The sequence below is a fragment of the Cornus florida genome, unplaced genomic scaffold, assembly GCF_030987335.1.
Source record: "Cornus florida cultivar Cherokee Brave unplaced genomic scaffold, ASM3098733v1 CherokeeBrave_3.0.0_Hap2_Chr06, whole genome shotgun sequence".
NCBI lineage: Eukaryota > Viridiplantae > Streptophyta > Magnoliopsida > Cornales > Cornaceae > Cornus > Cornus florida.
Window position 1 is genome coordinate 88433722 of NW_026775576.1, and position 23189 is coordinate 88456910.

The following is a 23189-nucleotide window of genomic DNA, read 5'->3' on the forward strand; positions in this document are numbered from 1 at the left end:
AAATACTCTTATTTCTTTCTATAATGTACTTACAAGGGCAAGGTGAGAAAAAACACCCCTAATGTTTACATCTTGGGCAAATAACACTCATATTTTTTATTTTGAGTATATAAGTCCGTTAAGTTTGAAAAAAATGTGGCAAAAAATGTCTTAATGTTATTCTTTTGTTAAAAATGTATTCATGGGCGTTGCACATTACATTTTTAAGATATAAAATTTTAAAAATACCATTGTCTTTTCCTATAATGTCCTTATATATATATACACACACTTGTTACATTTAATTAGTTTTTTTACCTATTTTTTATTCAGTTGTAGAGGGATGCTTTAGTCTTTTCAACATTCAGGTCTTTATTTGCATCAAAATTGAATATTAAGGAAGTTTAGAATGTACAGGAAGTTATATATTTTATATGCATACCACAAGGGTGTTTTTTATCCACAACCCTATATTATATTTATAAAAAGATGAACAATTTATTTATTTCACATTTCATTAGTTTTTTTACCTATTTTTTTATTTAGTTATAGATGGGCACTTTAATCTTTTCAGCATTTAAGTTCTTATTTGCTCCAAATTTGAATATTAGGAATTTTTTTAAATATGCATACTATAAGAGTATTTTTTACTCACAACCCTTGCAGTTATAACAAATTTCAACCATAGATTGGACTGTAAATTTAAAAAGCTACTTATTTATTTACTGTGAAATTGGTACTTTGAAATTGTAACAAGAACTTCGGATGAAAATGAAATCCCCGAGAACTTGGGATGAAAATGATATGAGCCTGGGCTGAAATTCTGATACAGAAAATTCAATCCTTTGAAATATTCACCTCTAGCAAACCTGTGTATCATCAATGTCTAGATCACCTTACCTTTTAAATAAATAAATAAAATAAAATAAAATAAAAATTTGTGTAGATCACCTGCATGTTGGAAACTATATGCTTACGTGTTATACTATTTAAGATTATGCAAGATTGTATCAATATGTCAAATTAAACAACTAATGTGCAATTCAGAATAATTAATTAAATAAAAATTATTAAAGAATTTATAGTTCGAGGCTATAATTATATTCCATGTCCTTCAAACAATTTATGCATCATTAGTGTTAAACGTCTCAATTGCACTTGTCTCATAGAATGCAATGATTTTTATATTCACCTATAACGACATTTCAAACTAACGAATCCGACAAACTGCCAAGCCCACATTTGATCATTAGTTATTTTGGATTGAATTTTTTAAAACGGTTTTGAGCAATTAAATATAAAAGGTTGGTCTACTCTTGTAGAGAAATGCTTTCCAACATAAACCCGCCTAAAAGCTTAGTGAAAGCCACTCAATTTTGACCCAAAGTTTTCTTGATCAAAACCAAGTTTTGAGAGCAGCTTATGAGTGGGATTTGAGTGGATCTAAACCGAACAACTCGATTTTTGTTCAAATTTTTTATGGGAATGACACTAAATTTTAGAAAGGGAGAGAGATGAGAAAGAAAGGAACTCCTAATAAGGGATTATCACATTCAGCCAATACATCAGTTGGATGGATATTGCATCATTAAATTCCATCAGACTTGTCTTGTTAGAGTGCAAACCATGCCATCAGATTTGTCTAACATGATTTACACTCTAATAAGATAAGTCTGGTGAAATTTAATGATGCAACTACAATGTTATCCAAGTATAATTATTAAAATCATATTTTCTAGCTATTAATGGTCGATATTCAAGTCTTTGACTATAAGATTTTGAGGTTAGCTTCATAATTTATTTCCAAATTCTTCATATTTTATTTTCAAATTTGAACTTTCTATTAACTTTTAATATAAGAAAATAAAACTAACACTGATATAATAATAAAAATACATAAAACGGCATATAGTCAATGTAAAACTATATAACCTTATATATAGTGAAATGGTGTAAATAGGATTTAAGTATGCAGTCGATCATAAATATTTAAGAAATTATATTCTCGAGTTAAGTTTGAGTTCTTATTTGATTTTTTTAACGATTGGCATATATTTTTTAGGATTCAAGCTAGAAACTTTTAGTGTTAACAAGTGATTATTTTGGCTTTTCATGAGTTAATTATTAGGCTTAATTTGGAGTATAAATATTAATATTATTATATGGTTATTTTTTTTTCCTACAATTAAATACATATAAGGGTATTCTTGACAACTCAAAAAAATATGTTCATGCATTTGGCATTAAACACAACTAGAATTATTTCACATTTGTAATTGTTACAAATTTGAAATTATTTTAGTTGTATTTAATGCCCCATGCATGCATGAACATAATTTTTTTTGTGTTCAATTAATTAATATTAATGTTTTCAGATCACCACCTAGGTTTGTTCTGTTGTAATTTGTGATAAACACTTCCTTATGTTTAAAAATATTTTAAAAGTTACGTTCACAAGTATGGAATTCACGATTTGAAATTGAAATGGAAGAAAAATTACTTATCAAAAAAATAAATTTTGAATAAAATTTTCTTCCATTATAATTTCAAGGAACCGACTCGATACTTCCAAACATCAAACATACTGGCTATGGAACTTAAGGTCCCAAAAACCACTTGCATGTGTCCTCAAAAGTGAAAAGCAATTATGATGTCATCATTATATTTAATGACGTTATAATGATGGCATTCTTCACTCACATAAAATAACAAATATATTCGAATTAGAATCATCAAAAATTTTCATTCCATCTTTAATGAGAGACTTTATTCGAGATAAACTAATTTAATTTGATATTAAATGTCACTTATAAATATGGATGAGTATGTCATAAAAAATTCAATTTGGTATTAAATGTCACTTATAAATATGGATAAGTATGTTATAAAAAATTTCACATCAATTAGTGACATTTAATATCATACACTACAACAAAAGGTGGTTTTTGGGACGCCACTCTTTTCCGACACCCAAAATTTAGTTAGAAAAACTCCCTTTTAGTGACTCTAAATTTTTGGAGTCAGAAATAAGGGGGTCAATTCCGACGCCCACTAGTAGGGGCCGGAAATACACCATTCCCTCCATTTTTTATTCACCTCCCCGCCTTTTTTTTTGGGTCCCCGAGTTTTTTTGGGGGCAAAATGGTAAAATTGGTTTTTATCCACGCTAAGGGGGGTTGGAAAAGTCTAAACGACACCGTATATTCCCCAGATCTATTATTACTTTTAAATTTTTTTTCAGATAATTTGTTAGACTGTCTTTGGGTCGCCGATAACCACACCATGCATTTTCCCCAAAATTCTTTAACTCCATTTCAGCTCGAATCGCAATTTGTTCATCGTCAATCGTTTGCCTTCTGATCATCAAGCATTTCATCAACGATCGTTTGTACTCTTCGTCCTCGAGTTTGTACGGTGAGTTTGTACTATCGTTTGAGATTTGAAGAACAGAATAAGAGTTTGTGAATTTTTTTGCTTCAATTTTGGTCTTCAAGGCTTTTAGATGTGATGGTTAATCTGTATGGTTTCTAGATCTTATCTCCCGTCGATTTTCTTTAACGCGAGTTGCGAGAATGTTTCCAAAGTGTGTTCCCTAACCCGTTGAGGTAACCAAGAGTTCCACAAATCTCACTCACTCACTCTTCTCTGGTACGTTCTCTGTTGAACTTCTTCACTCGCCGTAATTTTACTCTACTTTTTTTTTTTCTTCTTGCATTTTCATTTTTTTTGGGTTCTATGTACCTATATGTGTGCGTGTCTGTGACTATGTGTGTAGGCAGGAAGTTTAGAAATGAAAGTTCAATATATATATATATATATATACACACACACACACACATAGATATATATTTGTATAAATTTGAATGCTTAGGCAAACCAAAGAAAACGATGATTAGCTTATACAAAATTCAAATATATTATTGAAGAATCGCCAACATCAAATTGAAATTTGAACCAACTGATTGTAGTTTTAATGATGTGAATCTGCACATCAAATTGAGTTTGTGAATTTTTTCTAAATGGTTGCTTGATAATACCTTTGAAGCACAGAGTATGGAATGTACAAACAATACACCACAAATAATTTGATAATCAACATGGTTGGTTTGCAAAATAATTTTTGGAGTTTTGATTTGATTATGTTCTTCATTTCATTGTCTTTTACAAATCGTTTGATTTTTTTTTTTTTTTGACTGTGGCTTTCTTTCAGCTAGCTTGCTGTTCATTGAACTGATATTACTGCCTGCTACCTTGGAAGGTAAAACACATACTTTGTTTTGTATTTCGCTTGTCCATATTATAGAGAATAGAAGTGAATTTGCTGCTGCTACATTTTAATTATATTTTGCTGTTGTTGGACTGTTGAATATCTTTCTTTTTTAAATTGTATTCTCTTTGTTCTTGTATGCCCTGTTTTTGTTAGCAGGGTTGTGAACTGTAGTAGCTAGTATTATTAGGAATAAAAGAGAGCACTTTCAATAGTAAGAATACCTTTCCTCTTCCTGTATTTTAAAAAAAGGAACAATGATACAAGATCAAATTTTCATTTGGTCAACTGCACAAAAATGTTAAAGAGAATAAAGTATTCTGCCAAAAAGAGGATAAATGAAGCACAGTTCATCAAACCTACTTATTTATAAGAAGCTTCTGTTGTTGTCACTTCAGTTGTTCCCCTCATTTACTCGTGACCAAGATCCTATTAGGTAACTTTTGGCAGAAAGTTCAGTAGTTACTAAATCAAATGCAAAACTCTATCCTAATTTACAGCTTCGGACAGATTAACACATTATCTGTATAATATGATAGAGAAAGACCTAGAAATTGAATTTTCTTTTTAATGCCGCATGCTAAATCAAGGTTTAAATTAGTGCATAATTTAAGCAATTTCAAAACTCCTACGTAACAGTTTGCTTAGCTAATTAAAATAAATACAGAAAGAAAACAACATATTTGAAATACTTTAGTAATTAATTGTCTCATAAACCAATTTTTCTTTCCTATTAGTATCTAGAACAAGTTTCTTTGAAACATCAGGAGCGAAACGTTGAGTGTGGTGAGGTTGAACTCCAGTTACAGTGGATAGATGTTCCGGGTTCCAGAGGTCTGGATATGTAAATTAAGCTTTCTTAGTTTTTTTGTACACTGTGTACAGGCTGGTTTCTGCTGGTGTCATAGAATGGCTCCATACGAGTTTTCTCTCAAAGTTGTTTTGTTTTTTTCATTGATATGTAATGACAGTTTTTTTTTTTTGGTAATAAATTCATTGTGATTTGGATTGTAACATATTAATAGATAATATTATTTTGCTTCAGTGTTAATATACATGCCAATTTTTGATATGGAGAATGCAGAGCACATTCACAGTACTGCATATGACAAAAGTAAAGTAGCTCTTTTACATTTCTTTCTCTAGGCATTGGGTGCATATGACACAAATCATTAGGCCCTTTTTATTCTGTATAATGACCAAATGTACTGTATTTGGATCAATTCAGGGTTGCAATCAATCTTAGTCTTTCAAGTTTTTATTATTTAGAATCAATCAACAACGATAACAATATTATCTTTATTTTGTTGGAGCACGTTGTCAAAAATGAAAATGCTTTATAAGTAGTTGAGATTATGGAAATAATAACATTCCAAAATAACGTAATTAAAATTTCAAATAAAGACTTAGAGATCTGTAAATTTAAAGTTGAAACCATTTAAGCAGAAACATTTAAACTACACTTCTATAAGATAGACAGATTACTTTTTTTCACAAGATACACAACCTTATTAAGAATGAATAAAAATCACTAAAGAAATATATAGAAGCCTCAAATGCTAGAAAGTCTGCATTCATTTGGATTTAGATAAGCACTCATCATCTAGCTGATGTGCTTATAAGCTTATTAAGAATGAAAAAAATCACTAAAGAATATATAGAAGCTTCAAATGCTATAAAGTCTGCATTCGTTTGGATTTAGATAAACACTCATCATCAATATAATTCATTTGTGTATGCTATGTATGGATGTTTCATTGAAGAATAATTATTTGATTCTTGGTAATATAGAATTGAACACTTAGTACAGAAAATCCAAATCTTTTCTTCCGCCTATTGTTTGCCACATGTATGATGTTATTGCGCTTTTAGTTTCTTTTTTGTTTGCAGATATTTGATTTTGTTTCCTATGTAGGGGGAGCTGGTTGCAACAGTACAGGCTTTAGATCCTACAGATGGAGATAGACTTGAAAAGGAGAAGCAAGCCTTCGTCAAAGTTCTTGAGAAGAAGCCCAAATATATTTGTGGCTAGGGGTATGGAGTGAAACCCCCACCAACCCATCCTACTGCGGAGCTAGAGAATGAAAGAAAACTTAGGATTGCAGCTGAAAAGAAATATGCTAATGCTATTGAAGTAATCAAGGATATGGAAACCAATATGGAGCAAAGATTAGAAGCTAAGATGAGTATGATTCTAAAGGGGTTGCTCTCTCAAAGCAATGTTCCACCACCAAGCTCTCCATAGGAAACAATTGTGACTAAATATATGGAAACAATATTTGTGGCTTGGGTGATCATTATTTTTGTTGAACATGTGTTGATTATAAGCTTTGGTGATCATTAGAACATATGTTACTGAATTGTATTTTTGTTATAAATATCGGTTTGGTTATGATCCATTTTTGTTGTTATAAATATCGGTTTAGTGATGATCCATTTTTGTTGGTATTGAATCTCAGGGACCAATTTTTGTTGAATTGTGATTGATATGGAATATATGCTACTGCTTTGCATCTAGATTATTTAAAATATAATTTTTAACCCTTTTGCGACACCAAAGAGAGTCAGTAATAAGTTGTTTTGAGTTAAACTGTGTAGGCTTTTGTGACTCCATCTAAGGAGTCGCAAATAAGAGGCTATTTTCGACGCCCTATTGTGTCATAAATACCAACATATTAGCGACGCCAATTTGGCGTTAGTAATAGGGTTATTTCCGACCCCTTTGGGGGGTCGGAAATTAGTACGACTTTTGCGACTCCAGCATTCGCGACGCTAAATAGAAGTCAATAATAGTGTTATTTCCGACCCCTATAAGGAGTCAGAGATTCATATGGCATTTGCGACCCAACCATTGCTGACACAAGATGCAACCCCTATTTGGGGTCGTTAATACCCTTTTCCGACACTATTTTTTGGCTTTTACGACCCCTTTTGGGGTTGGAAATAACACCATTTGTTGTAGTGATAGTGACCTGACATTTAATATCATATTGAATTAGTTTGAAGAAAGTCTATCATGGAACATTAGTGATATTTAAGCCGAAGAGTTAGGCAAAAGTCATTTACCGAATACATTTTCATTGGTTATAAAATGTTAATAAAAAATCAAAATGTATTCGATTAAAAAATTCTGTCAAACTCTTCGACTTTAAAATCAGTTTCTTCTAATAAACACGAAATGTGATGTATATGTTTGTATTGACTCAATTATTAATAGGTGTTTGGTTGATTAATTCTTTTTTTTTTTTTTCTTCTCCTAATTAAATGTGTTTGTTCAATTAGTTAGCTTTTAGAGGACCCAAAGACACGCAGTTAACAACAAATGATCAATATATAATAATATACAAACAACTAAAGAAAGTTAACACAACAATATAGCATAATAGAGCCGTAAATATGTAAATGAGATCCCAATATATATATATATATGAGGGGCATGCATGTAAGGAATTGTCCTAAATCGATCTGTATTTCTTATGTGCAAGTGTTAGTGGTGCAACATTCTCTACATCTTCTTGACAATCTTGTTTGTGATTTAAAATTATATGTTATTCCAGTATACAAACCTAATTAAGAGAATCTTGTCAAGAAAAGAACAACAAAATTTATAAAAGATAATCCACAATTTTTTATAGTACTAAATCTATCAAATGGCAAACATCATGAACATGTAATGAATATATATAAAATCTCGTGTAATGAAAAACAACAAGGATTCTCTGTTGTAACTCTGCAGTGGACGCATTGAGAGTTGTGATTGAAACACATAGTAGTGTGTGTTTTAATCACAGTACTCAACGACTGTACTACACAACAGAGAATCCTTACTCGGGGAGAAGAAACAATTATAGAATCTTACATTATCATACATACCTGACCCACTGCATGTATACTCCAGCAAAATTTGAATAGTCGGTAGAAATTCGCTATATCTTGTGTATTATTTTGTTCAAATCAGAACCAATACTCCTATGTCTGGGGAAAAAAATTGTTGTTTCAAACAGTAAGGAAATTAAGTAAAAAATGTATCAATACTCCTATATATATATATATATATATATATATATGATAAGTTACATATGCAAAAATGTTATGAAAATGAACTAGTGGGCATTGATTTAAAAGACGTCTTCCAATGTTGTACGATCAAAATACATGTGGCGACTTCCTCCATCTTGATTCCTCTCCCTCATTCACCTTTTCTCTCTGAACCTCCATTGCTCCCCCTCTTTCCCTCTAGAGAGAAGTACATATTTGTTATGCATATATGTGTGCATGTTTGTCATGTGTAAATCTTGTATGTTGTACCGTATGCATGTCTGTCACGTGTAAATTTTGATGTGCGTTGTACCGTATGCATGCTTGTCACGTGTAAGATTCGAAATTGTATGCATGCTAGTCATGTATACATGTGTGCCACGTATAAGATTTGATTTCGCCTGTAAGCATAAAACATATATATATAATATATTTGTGCATTTCTGTCACGTGTAAAGCTTCTATTGTAGCATGTGCATGCTAGCCACGTATGATGTTGTTAATGCTTCTCACTTGTTCAAACTTAGCTGCATGTGCCCTTTTCACCTTTACATTTGTATAATTTAAAACAGTGACAGCATGCAGAAGCTGTGAAACCAGTTCGCATGACAAAAGTTATGAATTTGTTCACAAAGGAACAAGTGGTAGCTTTGAATTCACAAAGTAGGGTAACATTGAATTGAATTCACCGAGTCAAAAAAATTTCATAGAAAAATTTAATATTATACTGATAATTGAATTAATTAATTCTGCCCTCGCGATATATGCATGTATTTATAATAGATATAAAATTCAGTCACCAAGAAACCTAGCTAATACCTTAAAGGAAACTAATTGTTTAAGTAAACTAAAAATATAAAGAAACTAAAGGTAGAATGAAACTAAAAATATAAAGAAACAGCCTAAAATTAAACTCTCTAAAAATTATAAAAATAAAAATAAAACATAAAACCTTAGGGCGTCTCCACTCTATCTTCAATTCCTAGGTGGTGCATTCAACAATTATATTTGGCATGAATAACTCCTCTACACAATAGCCAAATACCTAGTTGGCATTCGGCATGGAATCAAATATGTCAAATTTGGTTGATATGCCAAATGAATTATTGAAATAAATTACCCGTTTTATAGTAGTTGGATAAAACTAGCGGTTGAATAAAGATATGCCAAAATATTAATAAATTAACAAATTTGATATATCATATGGAGTTCTTATATATATATATATATATAGATAGATAGATATGATACCTGGCAGCCTAGTTGGATAAGAGTCTCCCGTAGGACTTGGAGTGCCCAGACTCATCTCAAATACATATAAAATTTGAATATTCGAGTGAAAATACTCTAATAAAATTGTCCTACGTCAAAAAGTAAAGAAAATAATACCTTTAATGGCAAAATCTAGTCCTATGACACATTCCATTTTATCATAATGTATTGCCGTTTGAATTACAAAACAAATGTCAATTCTCATATTAATCCAGAAAAAAATTCTCATGCTTTTTTTTCAGTTAAAAAAAAAAAAAAAAAATCTCATGTTAGCAGAAAAGAAGTTAACAAATATACATGGAATAGTTAGAGAATGATGTAATTTTGAATGTCATATATGAAGCATTAGACTCTCGTCGGTCATTACTTTGATGGAGCGAGCGTAGGACACTCGTCGGAGTTTCTGTTAAAACTACAATTGAGCCTTTATATGAATGATATGAAGACTGAGCGGAGCCAGGTAAGGATGGCAACGGGACAGGTATGACATAAGTTTGTCTAAACTCGTACCCGCCCGTTTAATTAATGAAAATTTCATTCCCGGCCCATACCTGGAACGGGTTTATTTCTCAAAACCCGTGCATGTCATAAGTGAATCCTTGCCCATTCTACCCCATTTATGCATTTACTATTACGGGCCTAAGCCCATTAACTATTTGGATAGCAAAATAAATAGCAACCGAAAAAAATTGAAGCCCATTGAAAAGAAACCCAAAAAAAAAGGATAAATTACACTCAGACCCCTGAGGTTATGACATATTTCAGCTAGATAAATATTTTGGTTTTAAATTTCACTTATATTTGAATTAGTGGTTTAGTATTTCATTCACACCCCCAGAGTACTTTTACATGCAAAATAACTATGTTAATTGCCCCCGTTGACTAATTATTGACTTACAAGAATGATGTTTTAATTTTTTTAGGACAAAAATACCCTTCACCCAACTTTACTCCTCTTTACTCTTTACTCTCTCTCTCTCTCTCTCGCTCTCTACAAAAATTAATTTGGTTAACAACTGTATACACACGCCCATCTTCTCTAAAACCAAGAATGTTACAGACCCATGGTGGCCACCTCCAAAACCAATCACCAGTCACATACATATATATACACACTCGCACACATATACAATCTTTTCCCCTCCCTCACCAAACCTTAATTTATACACAAAATTAATAAATACAATCAAACACACATATATACACTATATATATATATATATATATATATATATAAACACACTACATATCTATGTGGTGGTTGTGTGCCGTCTACTTTCTGACCAGTCGACGGCATCATTGGCTCCTCCTCCTCCATCATCGTCGGTGGCATCTTCCGCTCCACTGCTGCCTTCTGTGCCTTTGGGCAAGTCAGGGCAGCTGGATCTAAACAATTGCCCAAGCACGCCTCGCCCGGTCACTGCTTTTGAACATTCCCGACCTGACAAACATCCCATCGCATCCCAATTCCATCATCCGCACCTGTGAATCCAACATCGCAGGTCACTTTGGACCTCTGCTAGAAGGAAACTCTACCTAAAACCTACAAATCGCTGCTCTTCGACGGCTGTGAATCCCACGCCGCACCGCAGCTCCCATCTCAGCGCAGCATAATACCCGCCGAGGGTAGCTAGTTCGACGAGATTACTTGTTCCTCGTCGGAATTCGAAGGCGCGCAACACCATTTGCACCGTCACCACCGGAATTGACGCCGTCGTAGCCCCAGCTACGACGAGGATACATTTTCCCATTTAGAGGCTGCTGCTGCCGCAGATCGCCATAGTTATTACAGATTGTTGTCACTGCCGCCACCGCTGAAAATTGCGTCAATGATTGTCGGATCATTTTGTGGTGTGGTGTGGTGTGTCGTCATCATTGTTGTAGATTGTTGTCACTGCCGCCGTCGCCGGAAATTACGTCAATGGTCATCGGATCGTTCTGTGGTATGGTAATTGTTAGGAAGGTATTTTGGAACTTTGACGGGGAAAGAGAGTGTGTGATTTGCTCTTAATGATTTTCACCATAAAACAAGCTTCATGGTTTCGCCCGTGGCGAGATGAGAATCTTCGACCAACCTGTGATGGCGATAGTGACTTGAATGACAATGGAAGGGGAGACGATGGTGATGTGCTGCGGCTGCGGCCCATTTTTTTTAGATAGATGAAAGAGAAATAGTGATTTGGAATATTAGTATTACATGGGGGTATTTCTATCATTTTAGTTTGTAGAAATTTTGTATTAAATTGTATTGAAAAAAGTGAGGGTAAATAGGTCATTTCACATGTGTTAGAGTTCAAAAAGCAATTTGGAGTGTAAATGAAAGTTAAAATCAAAATTTTTATATAAGTGAAATATGACCTAACCTCATGGGGTGTGGGTGTAATTTATTAAAAAAGAAATAGTAAAAAATAGTAAAAATGAAAATAAAAATAAAAGTAATAGAAAAAAGATATGTATAACTGGACGGGGCATATTTTTATCAAACTCCATCCTCACCTCCGAACCTGCGAGGGGTTCTATTTTTTTTTTTTTTATGCCCGCCCCCTACAAAACAAAAAAAGTGAGAAAAACACATTTTATCATTTGCGACAAGGAAAAATAGTTTTGGCATTTTAGTTTTCAATATATTACTCCGTTACTTTTAACGTCCCTAACGACGGCAGAGAGGAGAATACTTTCAAATGTATAGAATCAAATGTATAGAGCAATTGTGCGCTCTAGTGTATAACACACACTATAATGCACACGTACGGATGGTGTGAACAGTGGCCGGACTGTGTGGTGTCATAGTGGTGCATTGTTGGTGGTGTGCGTGATTGTGATCATATAAAAAAATTTGTATCTTACTAATTACTATCGAATGAAACACACATGATGATCAAAAATATTTATGTTGTCTCTAGGATTACCAAATCAACACGTTGGAATTGAATGCAGTAAAAATTAATTAGTTGAAATAGAGGACACACAGTATTAATAATCACATTGGAGGAGAAGGTGGAAGGACTTGAAATTCGTATTGAACATCAAACAGATGATATAATTGACCAAAAATATCGAGGTTGCGTTTAGAAGTACCGAATCGACATAAAATTGGAATTGATAAAAACTAGTTTATTAAAGTTTCATTTAGTTAATATCAATTTCAATTCTAAAATATTTATTCGGTACTTCTAAATATAGCATGAAGACATTCAATATTATTGGATGAGACAAATTTGGGTAATCAATGAAACTCCATCCAAACACATAGGTATCAAAATGCAAGCACAAATATTATTGAAAAAAAAAAATTTGGGTAAGTAAATGTGCATTTTTTTTTCCTCTTAAATAAACATGCGATTGAATTTATAATACAAGGGGACCACATTGATACTACGGGCATGCTTGGTTTGTAAATTTAAGAACATTTTTCTGTTTTTATAAAGCTGAAAATAAAAGGTTGTACAAAAGATTATGCTTGATACAGTTTTCTGAAAATTGAGTTATAAAAAGGCCCATTGGTTTAGTTTTATGAAAAATTACAAACCAAGCCCGACTACAAGTTGATCCGTACACACACATTGAAAGATATTACTATGACCACGCCGCAATGAGTGGACGTTTATACATTTATTTAAAATTTTAAACACTCATTTATATTTCTTTCATTTTCTATTTTCGATTCAATATGGAACAAATATCCTTTATAACACACCATATCAAAGATGTTGTCCAGCCGTACAGGTGAGTCGAAGGTGTGACCCACTGTGCAACAACTTCGACATTAAGTTCTAGGGAGGGAAAGAGATAAAAAAAAAATAATAATTTTTTAATAAGATATCCAGTTCACTAACGATATAATATTGCTGGTGAGCTGGATATATTTGTAGTTGCATCATTAAATTATGTCAGTCTTATCTTGTTTGGAGTAAAAATATTAAAACTTTGGGTAATAATGTTTCTTTGCAATTTGGAATTTGTGGAATAAGAATTATGTGAGTGAATGAATGAGTGAATCCCATCCTATGATGTCATGTAGTGAAATTCACGTCCCACTAATGTTACTATCATTTTACCAAAAGCATTTCAAAATAGATATTTTTAGTGTTAAACAAGTGATTTTGTTGGCTTTTCATCGAGTTAATTATTAGGCTCTATTTTGAGTATATATATAAATTAAAATTATATGGATATAATTTTTTTTTTTACAGCTAAATACATAAAAGGGTATTCTTGACAACTCCAAAAAGAATTAATCTTGCATTTTTAATCTAAATACAAACACAACTTATGTATTTAGAGAAATATGTTTAATGAAATTATCAAACACAACTAAAGTGAAATTTTAAATTAAAAATGAATCCACAACTCTACAATTAGACAACGCCAACTATTTTGATGTGAATAGTCACATCAGTCCTCACTAATTGCATCAAAGTAGTTAGATGTCGATTCCTGTTTGAAAGCACCCAATCAATTATTTGAATTTGGTAATAGAAAAAATTTAGTTTAAAATTGTAACTAAATTTCTTCTAAATCCAAGCTGTAACTCTGGTGCCCCAAACATAGCATTAATGATTTTTCCCTGCCTTAAAATCCACTTGCATGTCTCTTCAAAATTGGAAAGCAATCAATTTATTTTTTTATTTTTATTTTTGTATACATAAATATATAACAACCTATGGCCTATGTATATTGCTCCAACCCTCACTCCTCACTACATCTCTCTTTTTCACCTCAAACTTAGTACTCTCACTGAGCGATACTTTCAAGTCAGTTAATTAGTCTCCTTGTGTCGATGGCTGATGGCCGGGATTTGCATGCGGTGGTGAGTGGTCTCGCCACCTCCACCTCCACCGCCAACCCCGCCAACAACAACACCGACAACATTGTTGACAACCCTTTAGCAGATTTGGCTTCACTGACCTTCAACAATGAAAGCGATTATGTCCCGTTTGGTATTCCTGATATTCCTCATCTTACTACTGAATACACAAACCAGCCATTTCAGCCCCTCCCATTGCCAATCAACCCTAATCACTCCATCAATTCCGCTCTTGATGGAATATTCCAAAACCAACCACAACCACAACCACAACCACAACAACAAATAATACAGTCTCATGTCTGGAACTCTCAACCTGGTTCTTCTCTTGTTTTACCACAATTTCAAGCTCCGACGCTTAAAGTACCAACAAGGAGGTAAAAAACACACACACACATCATAAGTGTTTACGTATATGCAGATGTGTGTGTATATATATATATATATATATTTGACGGCATGTAAATAGCTTAGAGTTTTTTTTTGGCTAAAAAAATAGCTTAGAGTTGATTCATGACAAACTATGTCATTCTCTCTTTTGTGAAAACAGTAAATGCATGTAAATAGTTTGGGAATTACCAAAAGACGGTTTTTTTTTTTTAATTACTATTATTATTTAAAATTAGATGTTTTTTTAATACTAAGATTTCTAGAAAATTATCAATCAACTGAATTTCTTAAAAAATTAAACCAAATAAGCCTTAAAAATTTCAATTCAAAACTCATATCTAATGTTGTCAAATTTTCATTTCATAGGAGGAATCCACTGAAGAAAATTGTTTGTGAAATGACTGAGGTGGAGCTCGCTTCTGACATGTGGTCGTGGAGGAAGTACGGTCAGAAACCCATCAAAGGCACGCCATATCCAAGGTATATATTGAGTACTCATTTTAATTAATTACATTTTCTTTTTATCGATTTTTTTTTTAAAAAAATTGGTTAAAAAATTAATTTTCTTTTTAATTAATTGGTTTGGATATTGCACAGACACTATTATAGGTGTAACACCTCAAAAGGTTGTGCTGCAAGGAAACATGTGGAACGCAGCTCCTCTAACGCAGACAAGTTCATGGTCACTTACATTGGTGAACACACTCGTCACCGGTTGATTCACCGGAATCTCGCCGCGGTCAAGGCCCGAAACAAGGCCTCCTCGTCTCACAAGCCCACTCCAGGGAACTTAATGGAGGCACCACCTCTCAACATTTTCAATCCTTCAAGTTCCTCTCCAACTCCAATGATGATGGAAGGTGAAAGTGATGTCCCACAGAAACCTATAGATGGAGTCATAGACGACGAGGATGAAGAAATTATGGATGTTAACGATGATGATGGTGATGATGATGAGTGGTTTGTTTGAATTTTGATTCTTACAATTTGGAGGAGAAAAAATATGGGTATTTTTCTGAATTTTTAAAATTATGTTGAGCTAATGAACTAGAAAATGAAAAGACTTTCTAAAATTTAGAATTTTTTTCTTAAGGTCATTTGTGAATTTTTAAGGTTTTCGTAGGGGCAGTGTTATATATATATATAAGTGTTATATATATATAAACGAATAATAAAGATCTCAGTGGGAGCAATTGCCCCATCGTGCATATTGCGGTTCCTCACTGATTGAGCCGTTTGAAGTAAAAAACTCTCAAATACAATTTTAAGGGAGGAATTGACTCGCCCATTTCTACCGAGACAACAAAATGAACATACTAAGTCAAAAAATTTGGAATTACATAAACTTCATTTGATCAAGTGGTTAAGTATTGGATCAATTGACCCTATTAGAAATTATACACTCCAATCATTTTTGCAACCTAGCTAGACATCTTAAAATCCACAATAAACCGACACATCTTTAATCTTAACCCTATTCTCTTCTTCTTCTTTTATTTTTATTTTTTCAAGTCAAGGAACATTATCTTACCCAATTCTACAAGACATTTTATGCGAATAAATCCCAAATTAAGAGTTTATCATATTTCTTTTGATTTCATATATACATATTAGTATAAAAATGAATTAGTCAAGCTATCAAACATTTTAAAATCAAGTGAACTGAAATACTAATAGGTCTCCTTTCCAATATTCATAAACTAATTAAAATCAATTAAGTCATCAAATTTTTTTAAAAAAAATGATTATCATTTTTCTATTTTTAAATTTTATGTTGCTATAATCACATAATATGGAAAGTGGGCATCAATGAGTGCATCATAGTTGGCGCTCAAAATCGTCCAATCAAAACAGTACCCTCTTAACTAACATTTTGCAGATGCCTATCAAATTTTGACACATGTACATTTGTGAGTGGAAACAGTTAATAATCTTAGAGCAATGGATACACATTGCCACTCGGATGTCTCGCATGAGTCACACTTTGATAAACATTTGCAAAATGGGATTCCCTTGTTAAATATGACGTCATGATTAATGTCAACTTTACTCGTCCCATATATTAGTAGTCCTTTTTCTTTTCTTTTTTTCTGAATATTCCAAATTAATACTTTCATTTTAAAAAATTTAAAAAGCAAAACAAATACTATATTTTCGTAATTACGTTTAAATTTCAAAATTCTCAAAACATAGTAATATATATATATATATATATATATATATATATATATATAATTTTTTTTAAAGAAAAAAAACTTAATAATTTTAAAAAAAGACAATGCATTAATTGCATATATTATTAAAAAGTCACAATAATAAAAGGGAAATAATTTTAAAGTCGATGAGTTTGGAAAAATACTTTTAATTGGTCAGTGTATGAAACATAAAAGGAAATTATGACCAATCAAAGATAATCGGTTGAAAAATTCTACCAAACTCATCATATTATTGCTCAAATATAATAAAAATAGACAACTAATATGAGACAAATATAATATTAAATATAACGTACTTATCCACATTGATAAAGAACATTTAATACAAAAAAGAAACTCTCTCATTTTGAAGTTTCAAATAAACATGATAGGTTTGTGTTGGGTCATAGTTGTTTGATTATTATTATTAGAGTATGGTACAGTAATACCTCCTCAGGTTTGCTAAAAAGACATACGGATGAAATTTAACCTATTTTGGGACAAAAATACCCCCTTGTTATATTGGACAGTCAAACAGAGTCTAAAACGTGTGAAAAGTCTAATTTGCCCTACATTATTTGATTAATTTTAATAATAAAATATCAAAAAATAATTAAATGACCTAATTGACCTTCTCCTTTATCTCTCTATACACTGATATATACGTAAACCCATCTGTGCAAATATATATATATATTACTCGCAACAGTGAAATTGTCCCGTGAAGGATGAGCACGGTGGTGGCGACACAACCGAAAAAGTGTTCGGCAAAGGGTGTCAAGCATGATGGAGATAGACGGTGAATGATGATGATGCTGTTGTGATGAGGTAAAGATAAGGAGGTTTGAGCCAGGAGATGAGGGATGACAGATGGTGGTGCTCCGGAACTGCGCAATCGGTGCCATCTTGTTGGATGATTCAGATCCTGACGGCGACTGGGCCCATAAGGGGCTGAGGAGCGTGGCTGGCAGAACCTTGATTCAGAAAAATTCATAAAAGTGTGTAAGAAAAAAAAAAAAAAGTTAGAGAACAAAAGAAATTTGACTTTTTATTTAGACATCATAAATCTAGTTCCATCAGTAAAACAATCACGCATTAGTTATAAAAAAAAAAAAAACACACACATTGATCCCCTTCAACCCACCTTGATCAGTTTTATTGACTTCACAGCCCTCAATTTAAAAGCCTAGTTTTGTGTAATTCATGTATGTGAAGCTCCAAGTTAAAGATATGCAGACCATATAGTGATTGCCAGCACTAGAACCTATACACAATAGATAGAGATCGATTGCTAAAAAAAACAAGTGGGAGAATTGGAGAAGGAAGGATTTAGGTTTGTGAGCAGAGGTTAGAAAGGTCATTTCAACATTTAAATTGGTCAATATAAAAGTTAAAGGTCAAAAATGTGAATTTATTACCATTGTGGTGTCTTTGGTAACTGTATCAAACTTGAGGGGTGTCTTTATCCCAAAATAAACTAAATTTCATCTGTATATCCCTTTAACAAACTTCAAAGGGTGTTGCAGTATTTTACCCTTATTATTATTATTATTTCCCTAAAGAAATGGGTCTGGTTGATTTGTTAGCTTTAGGAGACCCATTACACCATCACGCTGATTTTCATTTTATTTTATTTATTTATTTTTGCATATTTTGGGCAAAATCTAACATTAAAACAATTGTATGTAATATGACAAGCCCAAACAACAACGTAATATGAGTACAAACAAGGCCCAAACAACAGCCCAACCCAGACAACACATAAAGCAGTTGTTTCTAAAATAGTCCGAGAAAAATTTGCGCACGTTACACTATGTAATGGGTGCATTCAGACCGTTCGTCTAATATATATGTCCATATATGCATTACACACGCTGATAATGAATGGTTAGATATACTCATTGCATGAGTGTAAATAAATTTTTCTGGTTAATAAGATAATTGGAAAGCCGTTTTATTTGTTTATTTATATTTTTGGGGCGTAAATTTTTAATTTTCGGGTATTAAATGTCACTTATCAATGTGGATAAGTACCTTATAATTGGATAGCTGTTAGTAGTGGATATCTCGACAACTCCGGTGACAGCTATTGACGACAAGAAACAATTGAGGAAGGCTCCACACAAGTAATAGAGGATTCAGAATAGTAGTGAAAGTTCTTAATATATAACTCCTTCTTTGACATTTTTTTTTCCTTCTAAATGTAGAATTCATAAAAAAAATCCAGAAGTTGCATGGTCAAAATTTTAAATTCACAAATATTTGTAGTAGATACATTTTAGAATTGGGCAAAGTATAGAAAACCCTCCTTAACTTATAGCATTTTCCAGTAAACCCTCATTGTCTATTTTTTTTATCAAAGAATCCCCTTCAACTTGTAACATTTTTTTAATAAATCCCTCCTATCTAATTTTTTTACCAAAGAACCCCCCTCAACTATTTGAAGGGGGTAAAGGAGTTCATATTTGGACCAAAATTTCCTTTTATTTAAATCTTAATTCTTCCGAATTTCAAAAATTCATATCTCACAAATCGTACATTTAAAAATTATAAATAATATATGCACGGAAAGCTTATGATATAATGATTTCATAAATATAAGATTTATACAACAAACCTTCATAACCAGAGAGAAATAGGTAATCTAAAAATCTATTCTAACAATCTTATTTTATTTTTAATAAATAAAGTACTCGAGATATTTGCAAGAAAATTTTCAGAATTATTCATTTACATATGGAGCCTATTTTTAAAAAGCCACTAATCAGTGTTGAACTCCATTAATCGAAGCTGTTAGGAAAGAGAGATTAGGTACAAAGTGGCTACTCTCATAGTAATTATGCATTTTCTGTTTGGCAATGTGATACCCCCAGATTTTCGAATGCGGGTTGGCCAGGCCCACGCCCGAATACCCGAGGATATAAAAAATAATTCAGTAATAAATGAACACAGAGTACAAATATGATTAAAAAAAAAAATTAAAAATAAAATGCTGAAAGGAAACTAAAATAATAATCCAATAATTAATCCTCAGAATAAATTTCCACTGATTAATAAATCCTTCTGATACAACTAATCCTCCAAAAATATACAACTCGGGAATCCATACAATGCGGACCCCTAGAAATCCAAACTAAATAAGTATCTGAAATAATGTCTACATCTGAAAACAGAAACATAAACAAATCTTCTAAATGGAAGCGGAAGAATGAAGTAGACTGATCCCTGCTCAGCACGAACAACCTCTACTCCTGACGAACACCTGAAAAATAATGGTGGGTCAGGCCCACAAACAAGTTCTACTCTACTACAGTCCAAGCAGAGATCCGATACACGTATACATTTTAATCAACTCAACAATAGCTATATAGTCCGTACATAGATATATTCACACTAGGGGACTCTCACTGGACTACAAAGGGGGTCTCAACCTGAATAAAAGGCAACATGCAAAACGCATTTGAGTGGGCATGAATACCTAAGCTTAACAGGGTATACCTCTACCATCATAGCCAGCTACGCATCCTACTGCATATATGCTCCCTAACCGTCAATCTTGAGACTCAAGCTCATATCGCGGTATCATAAAAATATATTTAAAGTCCATCATATCCCTCCAAGGTAAGTCCAGTTAGTTATTCAGCTTGTGCAGCTTCTTTGACTTAACATAAATAGCAAGTAATCCAATTAGTCATTCAGTTTATGCAGCTTCTTTGACTTAATTATAAGTAGGATTTTATTCATATAATCCGTTCCCTTATTCCGATATAGGTAGGATATAGTATTTTGAAACTAATCCGTCCCTAGTATGCCACCGCCCCATACCGGTGCATACAATCCATCCATCCAGCAGTTGATAAAACAAATAATGAATGCAAATACCAACTAATCCACAGAATCCATATAACTAACAAAACATGGATAAATGCTTACATCAATTAATTCCATAGCAAGCATAATAACATTGGCCAATTATCATGCTTATATTTTCAGTCCAACAATTGATGCGACAAATACTGAAATTTAAACATCAATTTAATCCTTAACAAGCATAACAAAAATATAAGATTTGACATGCTTATTTTTCCATTGATACATGATTTGAAACATATAATCACTAAACTAAAATTGCTAAAATAAATCCAAGCAATTTAATTTTCCATAGCCAAAACCAGTATGCATAAATTGTTAAGAAATTATTTTATAACTCTGTGATACCCCTCGGATCCGAGACACGGGTTGATCAGGCCCAGGCCCAAACCCAAGGGAATATCAAACAATTAATATTTAAAACGAACACAGATTACAAAACTGAATAAGAAATAATTAATAGCTGGAAAAAAACTAAATAAAATCCTTAAATATTAAATCTTAAAATCCATTAATCCAAAACCTCCAATTATTTAACAACTCGGGAATCCATTTAGTGGACCCCTAATAAAAATCCCAACTGTAAAATTAAATAATTGTAATAAAAACAAATCCAAAACTAGTAGAGAAACAGTCCTACGTAGTCGGTAGAATGGAAGTCTGTATCTGCTCTGCACGACCAAGCTCTAACCCTGGAACTGACGAGCACCTGAAAAATAAGAGAGTGGGTCAGGCCCATATGCAAGTCCTATCATACTACGATCCATATAGAAATTCGATACGCAGATACATCCTAGATAGCTCAACAATATCTAGAGTAGTCCATATATGTATATATTACACACTATAGGACGCTCGCTAGTCCAGTAGGTCTGTCTCAACCTGAATAGAAGGCAACATGTGAAAACGCACCCAAATGTGGGCATGAGTACCTAGACCTACTAGGGAACAACACATATGTCCAGTTATCCATCTTCTGAGACTCAAACTCACACCATGGCACCATATCATAAATATATAAAGTCCGTATACTACTAATACAAATATCATCCATCTAGTATAGTGGTCTGATATATGTATAACAATCCATCCAGAAACCAAAGTAAGTCATTCAATTATTTTATTGACATGACACAAGTAGGAGATGGATTTAATTTTTATGGTTAATCCATACCTCAATCCAGATTAGGTAGGATTTAACTTCTTTGGTTAATCCGTCCCTAGAATGCCACCGTCCTATACTGGTACATTAATCCATCCAGTCCAACAAATGATGCAACAAAATAATAACACATCAATTAAACCAGAAAATATTATGATACAAAATTAAACATCCAGTCCAATAAATGATGCAATATAAAAATAATACATCAATTTAATCCACAGATAATATGATACACATCATACAGATAAGTATTGCATTTATTTAAGCAATACCACAGTTTAAATAGCATGCAGCTAACTTACCCTCCAAGTCACTAACATACATCTCAGATAAACAAATATAACGTTTCATGAACATTGTTTAATCCATTTAAACATTAATTTTAATTGTCAGAGCAATTAAATTTACCCTTCCATCCGATCTAAACAACATATAAGTTATTTAATTTTCAAACCATCCACCTTCTTAGCATATATAGATATAAGATGCATTCTAGGATCTTCCTAAGTCTATTAAACCCATTTAGATTTATTAAAATAGGTTTAGAAATAATTCTGGGCAATTAAAACCAAAATCCAGATCGCGGTCCAACTTAACAGGCTGAGTTGCCAACTTAGTCAACTGAGTTGTTGCTGAAGTCGTCTTCTTCGTCTGTTCAGCCCCTATAAACCCTAAAACTCCATAGTTAAAGCCTCTAAGCTTCAACCTAAGTCCCATACGTCCATACTAAATTATTTTAGATGTTTTAACATGTAAAGATTAAACTTAAACATCAATTGTGCATCAAGAATTTCCAAAATAATTTAAAACAGGAATATGAAAACAAAATCATACACCCTCTATTTTAGTCCAACAAAGCATGCATAATTACTCAATTTTAGCATTCATTAAACCCCTGAAGTTTAGCTAGGCATGCACAGAACACAAATTTAAGGGAAAGAGTAGAATAGAGACTTGTAATACCCCGATATTTTAAAGAATTTATTAATTAGGATTAATTAATTTTATTTTATTTTTAAATAATTTATTTGATTTAATTTTAATTAATTTTGTGTTTATTTTAATTTTAATTGATTTGTTTAATTGAGTGCTTAAATTAATTGTTTTATTTTTCGTGAATTATTGATATGATGATTGTTGTGTGTATGCTTAATGATTTGATTGAATTGTTGGTGTGTTGATTTTATTAGTATGGTATGACTTAAT

The 23189-nt window shown here is 32.4% G+C and overlaps 1 protein-coding gene across 1 annotated transcript; it reads left to right on the forward strand.

Annotated features, from left to right (window-relative positions):
* The first annotated feature begins 14336 nt into the window (after window positions 1-14336).
* Window positions 14337-15723, forward strand: LOC132314532 (probable WRKY transcription factor 27). The gene is made up of 3 exons (XM_059813386.1): window positions 14337-14740; window positions 15120-15233; window positions 15351-15723. The coding sequence occupies exons 1-3, from the start codon at window positions 14337-14339 to the stop codon at window positions 15721-15723; spliced, it is 891 nt and encodes a 296-aa protein (XP_059669369.1).
* The last annotated feature ends 7466 nt before the right edge of the window (window positions 15724-23189 follow it).

Excerpts from the sequence above, each read along its gene's own strand:
- LOC132314532 (XM_059813386.1), top strand. The coding sequence starts at position 14,337 with ATGGCTGATGGCCGGGATTTGCATGCGGTGGTGAGTGGTCTCGCCACC. Across the intron at positions 14,741-15,119 it reads CTTAAAGTACCAACAAGGAG|GAGGAATCCACTGAAGAAAA; the intron begins GTAAAAAACACA and ends TTCATTTCATAG. Across the intron at positions 15,234-15,350 it reads AAAGGCACGCCATATCCAAG|ACACTATTATAGGTGTAACA; the intron begins GTATATATTGAG and ends GATATTGCACAG.